General features: G+C 40.5%; 1 protein-coding gene across 1 annotated transcript; it reads left to right on the forward strand.

Annotated features, from left to right (window-relative positions):
• The first annotated feature begins 5253 nt into the window (after positions 1-5253).
• Positions 5254-11743, forward strand: LOC105620085 (GTPase-activating protein CdGAPr). The gene is made up of 7 exons (XM_012201594.1): positions 5254-5334; positions 6480-6617; positions 6680-7084; positions 7201-7531; positions 7617-7950; positions 8036-8951; positions 9284-11743. Exons 1-7 carry the CDS (start codon positions 5254-5256, stop codon positions 11741-11743), a joined length of 4665 nt encoding a protein of 1554 aa, XP_012056984.1.
• Positions 11744-12237: the final 494 nt, after the last annotated feature.

Genomic DNA, 12237 nt, shown 5'->3' on the forward strand with positions numbered 1-12237 from the left:
ATTTGAACATGAATAAAAAAACCGTAGATCACAGCCATGACATTCCCGATCAAAATTCCAGATCCTGTCGCGTACTGAGCATCGCACTAAGCGATATTATCAGACACAGCGGGAATGTCAATTTTCGGGATCACTGCTTCGAGGTATTACGGACAGATAGCTCGTTTGGAGCGCAAATGGCACTTTCAACCAATTTATTATCGATCGTATCTCGTAATCATTCCGCTCGAGAGAAACAAGCAGAGACGATGGAAAACGAAACTATCAAGAATACAGAAAATGAAACATAAACTTTGTTCTTTTTTCAAGATTAGATAAGTTAATCTTTTTTATTAACTGAATTAAATTAAAATTAATGGATTATTAAGATAAAAGTTAATTTTAAAAAAACGTTTATTAAACCAAAATGTTATTCTATAATTGGATTACTTGAAAAAATAATTACAATATAGATTATTAAATAAATTTAATATTTTAGTTGTAAAAAATAAATTTATCTAAAATAAATTTATCTAAAATAGCGAAGAAAAATATATTTTTTGATATTCATTTTAAATGGAAATGTATTTCTTTAATTATAAAAACTAATCAATAATAATAAAAAAATTGTATAGGAAGAATTATACAAAGACATTACAAGAAATACGAATGATTACAGAAATATGAATACAGATAACGAATTATTATAAGTAGAATTATTATAGGTAGATATTAATCCGTATATTGCAAATAGCAATAAGATAAAGTGAACCAATAATTTATCATCAAAAAAGACCAAGTATCTCCAATAATGACTAATTAATTTCTAAGACTTAAGAAACAAAACGAATTAATTTTCTTGCTAAACTTTCAACAGGGATTTCATGAATTTTCTTCAGCAAGAGACTGATGTATTTTTTCTTGACTAGAATATAGCACCGACGAAATATTATTAAAACCAGTAGCCGATTTTATGAAAGTTCACGACTGGTTTTTTTTTAAATTTAAGTTATTAGAAGTAAAAAATTGATAATACAGTACTAATCTCTATTAATTTCATAAACACGTATACATAATATATACGTTTAAAACTAAATAATACTTGACTTTTATTTAAAACTGTGATTTTAATATTATTGTCAGAGTTCGATTATCAATTATTAAGTCATCAATAGAAATGATAATTATATAGAAAAAAAAATAATTGTACGGCAATATACAAGAAATATACATATTATTTATGCAGCATTTATGTAAAAAGAAATCATAAATTTAGTAATGTATTATCCAAATATTATTATATTAATAATCGCAAATTTATATCAAATGTTGATAACGTCATCGTTCTTCAATTATCTCTGGATCTCCCGGATTCTATTGATAGTCACGAAAATTTTCAGACAAGATCGGCCGTCTTTGATATATTTTCTCGTCGGTGAATATAGTAAACTCAAGAAAAAAACACGTCAATCCTTTGTTGAGAAAACTCATGAAATCCCTGTTGAAGATCATAGTTTAGCAGGAAGATCAGTCCGTTTTCTTAGAATATTAAAAAATCAGCCAGCATTGGAGATACTTCTCTTTTGATGCAGTCATAGATGGAATCTGGTTCACCTTGTACTTCAATCCGAATTCGTTATGGAAGTAAAATTTATCCCCATTACGTATTTTTCATTAATATGACGGAAAACATAAGATTTTAATTCTCATTCATGAGCCCTGTCATTCACAATGAGGGCGCTGCAAACTCTGGTACCGACAGAACAATAAGGGGCTCCGCACAATAAAAACAGAAAACAGAGAATAATGGTGCAGCCACAATAGAATAAGGAATAAGAAATAAACGATACCAACTTATAAGAAACCGTGTATTCCGATGTATCCAATTTCTGATAGATTGAAATCTTTATTCTTTATTTCTAATTCCTTATTCCTTCTATTGTGACTGCGCCTTAAGAATTTCAACTTATCAGAAACTGTGTATTCCACAATACATGATTTTTGATTTTTGAAATTCTTATTCTCTTTTCTCTGTTCCCTATTCCTTTTATTGTGCGGAGTTTGTAAAACTCGCAGCACAGACTTTTGCATAACGTATAACGCATAGTGCATAAGAATCAAGTAATCAAAATCTTCCCTTTCTTTCCATTCCATAGAAAAGAAGAATTTTGATTGGTTGATTCCCATATGCACTATGCTTTATGCATTATGCAAAAATCTGCTGCGGCTATAAGGGCCGCAAATTTATCTTTAGATAAATGCTCAGCAGCCAATGAAATAATTTGTAGAATATCTGAAAATAAATTTAAGGAAGCCTTAAGTACAAGATCTGATTATGACCAATATTCATAGGTCGGTATTCATAGTCGAGACTTATTTCAAGATCGTCTTAAGTAATATTTTAAGATGCTAATGAAGTCTTCTTGGTTTGGATTGGTTCGTGACTTTTTAAAACCGTACTTAAGACGGTCTTGAATATAAGATCTGACTATAAATACCGGCCTACGAATATGGACATAAGAATTTCAATCTATCAGAAATCATGTATTGTGGAATATACTTTAAAATTCTTATTCTCTGTTCTCTGTTCCCTATTCTTTTTATTGTATGTGGAGTCCCTAAGAATATATCTACACAACTTGCATAGCTGCATGAACGTATGTATAAAGAAAATTATCCAATCATTTTACGTGTAACTTTGTAAGAGAAATGCAATTGGATAATTTTCTTTATGCATACGTTTGGCTGTGCAAATTTGTGTGGATATACCCTAACTCTTGCGTTGAATTTAGTTTATCTAGGTTAGGTTACTAAGCGAAGTTAGGTTAGGTTAGGAGGAGGAGTAATTGTAGATAGGTGGGTAGCGGGTAGATGAATAGCGCGTCGAAAAGAAATATCCTTGATCATCTGTTATCGACGAAGGTTAATTTTGTGCGGCCGCCCTCGCGGTTGTGTTTGCGCGCATCAGGATTGTCAGGAATCGGTGATTGGCGGCGAACGGTGAAGTGATGTGGAGTGAAAACGCGACCTCAGCGAGATCGTCGCCGTCGCGTTGGACTCGATTCGCGCGAGCAGCAGCCTCAACGGCCTCAACATCACGTCACGGCGCTCGTACGTAAACGAAGGGCAAATGGAGTCAGACGCAGTGCGAAAGCGCGTACGTTCCTCTCTGACACGCGGTGGGACATCCGACTGACCAGGGGTTCTCATAATCGGGACATTGGAACTCGGGAGCGACAGCAGCGGGTATGTTATTTCTCTCGAGTCGCATCAAGTCCGCGACTCCGCGCTTAGCCTGTGTTCCAAGATGGAGCACTGTGTTCCTCTTTAATGACCAATGATTATGCGACATAAATAATCAAGCATTTATTTCCAAAGCGATGACTCTTCAGTTGTATCTCTCTTCAGTTGCGCCGTGTTAATACAAGAACGAGAGAATGCCAGAAATCAGAATGAAAGCGAAGCGAAGCGGCCCTCTTCGTAAACGTTGATAAACGTCGTGTCTCGTTGACCCATTCTTCCCCTCTTGATGCCTCTCGATGTCTCTGACTGGTCCAACCCTCGCTCGAGCCCTCGAGCGTGCGCGACAGAGCGTTGGACGTCCCGCTGAACGAAAAAGAGAGAAAGTGAGGCGGTGAGAAAGAGACCACTCTCGTGACATAATAGCGCCGTTATATCCCCCGTGCGAAGGAAGATTCGGACCGTACGGTAGTGAGAAGGGGAAAAGCTGCGGAGGCTCACAGCTGTTCGCAGTCTTTGCGATTTCGCCGGTGTGCGAACATTCGATGTGTATATAAACCCTTCCCTTCTCTCTGCTTCTTCCCCTTTCAGCCTCGCGTTTCTGCGATTCCTCGTCTCTACCTCCCGCGGTCCACTGTTCACGTCGCGGTACGTTCGCGATGTAAATATACACGTTGGTCCTCCCGCCCCTTCTCTCCTCTCCCCCTCGCTCGAGTCGCATGCGTGCGTGAGTGCCGTGAATCCGCTACTTTGTTGCTTCGCGGTTTCGCATATCGAGCATCGTGCCAACGTGCGCTCGCGGCGTTGAGCTACATACAAGAATCACGACGTGTCGGGAAGTTTGATATTAAATTTTAAAGTTAAGATACGTCTCGTTGAGTTTTGATCGGGAAGACCTCCCTTTTCTTACGTCTGGATTATTGGCAATTCGATGGGTTGTATCGTCGACTGATTTCAAACGATTGAACTAGCTGAATGGACCTGTGGCCCTTTAAAGTCTTCTCGTAAAAAACGTATATTGATTCGCATGGTTACTGAACGACCATTTGGAGGCTGAAACCCACGGGCCGAGGAAGAAGCTTGAAACGGAGACGACAGAGTTGTCGCCGTCGCTGTCGACGTGCGCCTTCGGGTTATTGGCACTTCCGCGCGCGCCTTAGATAATAGACTCGCCTTGTTAAGCGTGCCGAGTGCCGACAGCCCCCTCCGCGTACATTACAATCTTGCTCGATCACGCACCGCGGACGGACACAGAAACCGATCGAACCAAAACGCTCCGAAGCGCGTTTCACACGATTTACACAACGACAGAGAGAACGATGTCGTGCCGTGCTCGAGAACGACTCGACGACGTGGAACTATTGTGAGGAATGACGGAGAATTGAGTTAAATATCGAAATTCAAAATGTTCGTCTCACTCTTTTCGTACTAAAATAACATTTACGATACATTTCGAAATAGAATTGTGTAATTAAAATTTTTTTGTTTTCTTTTATCTACTGCGGCTTTATTTTTAGTTTTATGTGCGTTGATCGTTGGATAACAGGCGATACACAGCGCATATGGTGAGTTGTTGAGGGAAAAAAAAAGTGTCGCAGGCGGATCTCGTCTCCAAAAGCGGATGCTTCCTTCGCGCGAACGATCGCAGACACGCTAAAGATGTATCCATAGATGAGAGGGAAACGTTGGTCGATAATCGCGCTATGTTTCGTGATTATACTAAAATTTCTATCGATTTTGACATGAGATATATTTTTAGTGAATTTATTAGAATCCTAAATGAACAGAGTTCTGAAACAGCAAGCATCAAAAGTGATTATTCTCTGAAAGATGCGAATGAGACATCCTTACTAAGAACTTTGTGTCTAGCATGCCTTAAAAACAGTGTTTCTCATCTTGTCTGTATAGAAAAACTGCGAGAAGGAAACGATGGCTCAATCGAGAGGAACGTGAAAATCGGCCATCACCCTGGCACGTGATAAATCGGATCAAAGGCCTGGATCTTCGTCCTCCTCGTCCTCGTCCACGGAGAGGATGCAAAAGATGCCCGGGCCGTCGACGACGCAAGAGAGACCCCGTGCTCATCGGCTCACTGACATCGAGTCTCAGACGAAGGTTAAACTAGAAATTAGAATGCATTATGCATCTTATGAATTCATATGTGACATGTATCGCTCACTTAAGTCCTAATCTATAATAGGTATAGTAAACCAATAGCTTTTTGCTCTAAGCTTTAAGTTGTGACATCTTTTTCTGGCAAAAAGCATTTCTGCTTTTCTTAAGCCATAATTCCTAAGCTTTAAGCAAGCTAGTCAGATTTCAATTATAAAATTTATAAAGCAAATGTCACAATTTAGAATTTAAGACAAAGGACTAAAAATTTGCTACTTGTTATAGTGAATTTGATTGGACTCGGTCTGTATTGGTGTACATTAAAGCCATTGTATATAAATTAACACAAAGATATATGTTTATTATAAATATAAAAATCAGTTAAATCATAAAATATTCAATACACTTTATTATATTTATACTATTATACTTTATTATATTATTAGGTAAAATGTCGAATGAGAGCATGGCGTGATAGACAGCGCATGATCTATCATGTCAGAGATTCGATCCCAGTAGAAACTAAAATATTTATGCTTGTGTTTCTTCTCGGAAAAAGCTGGCAACCTCCTGAAATTCTTGCCTATAAAAACACCTCTCGAAAAATTCCGCCGTTAGAACCGGCATTAAAACTGCAGATCCCATACTCTCATGACAATTGAATAATCGTGCACATCACAAGTATATGAGAGAGGTCTGTATAACACAGATCAGAAACCTAACATAAGAAGAAGAGAAGAAAAAATAAAATATATAATTCAAAATATTTGCATTTTACTTTTACATTGAGATTAAATGTGGATATAACGGCTTTAACATGCATCAAGTGTGCACTAATGCATTTAATTGAATTCACTAATAGATCAGGACTAAAGTCTACAATGAGTATAATTTTTAACCTTTTGCTCTATGCTCTAAATTGTGTTGTCTTTTTTTCCTAGCAAGAAGCGTTTCCAATGCTTCCTTGAATCATAAGCTTTAAACAAACTAATCAAATTACAGTTGGAAAGTTTAGAGCTTAGGACAAAAGATTTAAAGATTCATTATATATATTGTTTGAAACCTAGGCAAGAATATTGAATTTATTATATAAATTTGATATTAACTTCCAGATTGAATTCTCAATGTTCTTTTGAATGAAATTACAGAGCTTGGGTGGTAATCGGGCGGATGATTTCGGCACGCCTATTAGTTCTGGCAGCAACATGAGTAATATCGCACGCTTTCCGAAACTCGACGAATGTGCCCATTTTCATTACGAGCATGTCGAGCTTGGTACTCTGGAGGTACGCTAGACACGCGAAATACATGCAAAAGATCCAGTTAAGAGACACAATTCGACTTTCAGGTATCCGTCAATGAAAGTTCCAACGACTCGGAGAGCTACGCCGTTCGAATAACATCTGGAGACGCGTGTTGGACGCTACAGAGATCTTATGATAACTTTGTCATGTTTGATAAGCAATTACATCGGTGCATATTCGACAGAAAGTTTTCCTCCTTAACGAAGCTTCCAGATGTTCGGCCAAAAAATGCCTGTGATATGCTAAAGGATTACTTGAGCCGGTTCTCGCAGCTGAATCACGATGGCCTAAACTGCGGCCCAGTATTAAATTGGTTACAACTCGATAACAGAGGAAGAAGAATTCTGGTACCTGAATCAGATTCTTGTCCTATTAATACTCCAGCCGTCGCTGCAGCATACGCCGTGAGACCTTACACCGCTCAAGCACAAGATGAGATCTCTTTCCAGGTAACAGCGTAACTCGCTAAAACGCTTTTATTTAAAAAATACAGTTGGCATTGCAAATGTTTGTGTCATGAAAATTTGTGACGATTACTAATTAAAATGATTGATGTGACAAACAGGTAGGCGATATGATATCCGTTATAGACATGCCCCCTCCGGGGGAAAGCACGTGGTGGCGTGGAAAGCATGGATTCGCGGTTGGATTTTTCCCAGCCGAATGCGTCGCTGTAATTGGGGACAAAGTACCGCGCCACTTGACTGTTTCAACAACGGTCAGGTCAAGGTTACCAGTGAAGCCCGTGCTCCGGAAACATGGCAAACTTATCGCTTTTTTTAGATCCTTTATACTAAATCGACCCTCTAGGCGGAGATTAAAACAATCGGGTATATTGCGAGAGCGTGTATTTGGTTGCGACTTGGGAGAACATCTATTAAACTCTGGTCAAGACGGTAAATTTTATTCTATAGCACTTAATAATTTATATTTGTTGAGTATAAACTGTACAAAGAAAAAGAAATATTATTCATTTTGTAGTGCCTACCGTTTTGACGTGCTGTGCGGAATTCATAGAAAAACATGGTCTAGTCGACGGTATATACCGCCTTAGTGGCGTAACATCCAACATTCAAAAACTGCGGAACGCCTTTGACGAAGATAGAGTACCAGCGTTGCATTCCGATGAGAGTATTTTGCAAGATATCCACTCTGTAGCATCGTTATTGAAGATGTATTTTAGAGAGCTGCCAAATCCATTGTGCACATACCAACTTTATTCCACTTTTGTCAATGCGGTTCAAGCTGGCAGCGATGCCGAGAGATTGAGACGTATGAGAGACGCAGTTAGAAAGTTACCGCCACCGCATTACAGGTAATTTTGTCCTTTATTTTCATTTTATTGCATTCTATCATAGCAATGAGTTAACAGTTTCTTTTATCTTTCAAATCGTATTCAGGACACTGGAGTATCTGATGCGTCATCTGGTGAGGGTAGCCGCACGTGGTACGGAAACAGGTATGACTCCGCGCAACGTGGCTATCGTCTGGGCGCCAAATCTCTTAAGATGCAAGGAATTGGAAGTGGGTGGCGTAGCGGCGCTTCAAGGCGTCGGGGTCCAGGCAGTCGTGACGGAATTTCTAGTTTGCTACGCGGAACTCATATTCGGAGACGGCCCAGTCGGCAGACCAAAATCTTTAGCAATCACTACGTCCGCGAGACTGCTTACTTTGGAGGAAGCGCGCAATAGAAGTTTCAGAGGCGAACCCGATTACATAGAAGTAGGAGCGGGTCCGACTGGTCTGCCTCTGCGTTATCATACTGTCATAGAATTACCGCGCAAACGAAATGGCTCAAAACGATCACCTTCTCTTAATTGGAGAGCGTTGTTCGGCAAGGGCGCTGTCGAGAAAACGAGACAAATTGGCACGCCATCTCAAGTGGAAACAGTGCCGAGTTCTATGAACTCCTTGCGACGATTGAGACCCGTCAAAAGTGCCGATAGTCTAGACGGCGAGGATGGATTGGGTCCCCTCTTGGGAGGACCACCTCCTATCAGAACCTGCGGTCACAGTCGATCCGTTTCGCATGACTCGTATTTCGACCACTTGGCTGATGCGCCCAACGCATCCTCACCGTTGGATCTCTCAGAAATACAACTCAATTTTGATCTCGAAGAGCGAGAGATGCGAATGCTTTCGGAAGAGGAAGGTGGCGGAGTAGCGTCGGTAGAGGCCTCGCCGCGTCGACAGAGAACCGAAGGAAATCAATGTGTCACTGCAACGGGTGGATCTAAGAGAAAACGATCTCGTTTAGAAGAAAGACTGCATTGCGACGTTGAGTTGCGTTTCATAGACAGCCAAAGTCCCGATCAGGTAATTAACGTAAATTAGTCATTTTCCATATACAGGAAAATGTTCCAAATGTAAATGATCAAACTTCGAGAGCGTGATTGATAAAATAAGAAAAAAAGTTTTTTAGAGATATGAAAACAATAATATTCCGCTTTAAAAATAATATTTCGAAAATTAACGTTTTATTTATTTTTGTGATTTTCTCCAAATGAAGCAAAAACGAGCATATCTCTAAAAGATTTTTTTTCTGAGCTTATCTATTCCGAATTCTCTATATGCTTTCGAAATTTAGCCATTTAAATTCGAGACATTCTGTATACATGTATCATGTCTAATATATTAAAATGTTTCAGGTCATGGTAGCGACAAGTGCGGATATTCACAGTGTTGATACTCCATCTCCATTACAAACACCAGGCTATCTACCGTTGTTATCAGAAGCTTCTACGCCGTTAACCCCCGCCACATTGCAAGGCACATCTCACTCCACCTCACCGGCACCGGCTAATAGCCCTAGAATAAGTTTTCGAAGTTTCACTTTGCCGTTAGAGATTGGTGATGAGCGCGATGGAAGCGATACGAATAAATTGAAGGAAATCAGTGTGTCGTCTTCCGAAAAATCGTCGGATTCTAACCATAGATTATCCATAAATTTTGAAGATCGGGACAAAAGATTGGAGCCATGTGAGAGGATTATAACATACGATAGGCGAGCGGAATTGCGCGATAGGAATGCAACCACCACATCGCTTTCGCGCATTGAAAATCGCGTCGCAACTCAATCGAATGCAGTTGCCTCCATTTTCAATGATACAGAGATGACATCGTGTAACAAATTATCTACTTCGTGCGAAGAGACAGCATCTAGTGGGGTTGCCGTATCTTGCAAGGATGTGACAAGCGGACTGAGTTTACATTCTGTGGAGACATCATCTAAATCGTATGAGGAAAAAGAAGAGATAATTAAAGGATGCGACGAATCCGATCCATCGAATAGTCTTACCGCCGATTTGCCAAGATTGTCATCTAATACGACCGATCTCGATTCTCCAATGTCGTACGAGCAAACTCTGCAAGAGTTGCAAGAGTCCGAATTCATAATTTGCGATACTTCCGACAAAGTGTTCACCAATGTAAAAAGTCCGCGCGCAACGGGCAGCAGCAACGATTCCGGCGACTGGATGATTGTCGGAAGAACAGTGGTTAATTCCTTTACAACGCCAATCAGCGAATCGACTAGTCCCAACGATTCCTTTGTGGAAAATAACGCGAATCTAGCATCGGAGAACGTTCCCGGAACATTGCTGGAACTCACCTTGTCTCCAACCACGGAGACGTTCTGCATGAGAATCGACAATTCGACGGGAAGTCATATATCGACGCAAGAAAGCGAGAAGATGATACTTGATGTTACTGATGCGAAGAAGTACACGAGTCATGAACACGAACGAAAAGAGATCGATTTGCAGACGAGTTTGAGCCTCGTAAACGAGGATAATCTTGTGGATGACGCCCATTCTCGATTATGCGACCGAGAGAATGGCAATCGATATTCTTGTACTACAGATGTAAATACAAGTCAGGAATCTAACGCGAGAGAGCAGCAGCAACAGGTTCGCGCGTGTTACATCGAGGCGGACAATGCAAACGTATTTGGTACAAATCGCAATGAAGTACGCAACGATAAAGAACTATTCGGGGAAATGAAAACCTTCGAGAACTATCGTCGTCTGTCGAGAGACATCAGCGCGCAGCAACGGGATTGCGCGACGCGAACCTTACATGTCACGAATCATCCGCGATTCTCAAATAAACCTGAGGAGGATCAGGAAACGAGTGTTATACGAGACGATCGTGACAACGACCATTGTACGAACGGATTGTCAAAAAAGTGCCAAAGTTTCGGATACAATAATTTACAGAAGCAGCAGAGTAATACACAACAGATACGTAAATGCGCTTCCAAACGTAGCGACGAAGGTCACAAGGGCGCCAACTTACAAGCCAGTCAAATACGAGGCAACATCGAAGTAAGAATTCCTTCGGAGAATGCGGCCGAGCCTTGCGAAGTAGCGCACGCTCCAGAAGGGGCATCCGAGCTGATGGAACGGTCATTAGACACGTCGAATACATTCACGAACGCCTCGTCTCCGACCGTCGACGATACGGTAGTTCTTCCGCCACGGGATACCGCGGCGATTTTGCAGGAATTAGCTCTACAGAGATTGTCTGGAGGTGCTGTAGGAGACATATCCATATCCGTAAGAAGAAAATACGAGAGCGAAATGATTAGAGAGCGAAGAAGCTTCGATTCGGAGATCGGTAGGGAGATCGTTAGAGAGAGTAAGATGAGACAGGAGTTGGACTGCGCGAGGAGCAAGTTCGAAGAGCCGTCTCAGCACCCTGCTTTACCACCCTGCTTGCGAGCACGTCACGCGAGGGCGACTCGGGCAACACTGAGCCGCTCCTTGGATGAGGCAAAGTTTAACCGGATGACGGGAGACATCTCCCTATCGGTGAAACCAACGTCCGAGGATGTACAGCATTGCTCGACGCCTAACGTCGGTAGCAGCTCCGGTACCTGCTCGAGCGTCTCCGAAAAGATTCATCTAAGGAATCTCGGCGGTCTAGATCTAGGAGATCCGCAGTGTAGAGAAAGAATCGAAAAGTACAAAGAGGAGAGAAGGACGTTCTTGAGAGACAAGTATCGGTCGGAGAGTTTTCGCGGAGTTTCATCAAAAACAGAAGATGACAGTGAGCAGGCGTTATTAACTAGGTTGAAACAGAGAGCTTCAAGACCATCTCTTCATTAATAAAAATCGGTCTTTGTAAGAGAAAAGAGAGAGAGAGAGAGAGAGAGAGAGAGAGAGAGAAGAGAAGAGAAGAGCGAGATCGTTCTCTTGTAGTAATAAAAATAAGTTTTTGAGTAGTTAACGCATAATGCGATATCTACTATCTGCATTTTAGAACAAGCGCGAATTACGTAGGACAGCTATCAAGTTAATCAATTGTACGACCAAATTCTATCAACCTTGTTCTTAACGCCATGTCTGCTTTTGTTTATAAGAATACGAGGCAACTAATTAGAATGATGGGACTGATCGAACAAATGTTTAAGCGGTAATAATAGAGAATGCGTTTATCTTAAATTACATAACTTTACGGCTCGTATATATTTTTATTGAATTTATATTCAATATCCCAGGTATATATATTATATATATATATATATATATATATATATATATATATATATACTACGTACGTTACGTTAGGTTCATTTACTTACGTACACGACGAGGACGTA

Source organism: Atta cephalotes (genome assembly GCF_000143395.1).
Source record: "Atta cephalotes unplaced genomic scaffold scaffold00024, whole genome shotgun sequence".
Taxonomy (NCBI): domain Eukaryota; kingdom Metazoa; phylum Arthropoda; class Insecta; order Hymenoptera; family Formicidae; genus Atta; species Atta cephalotes.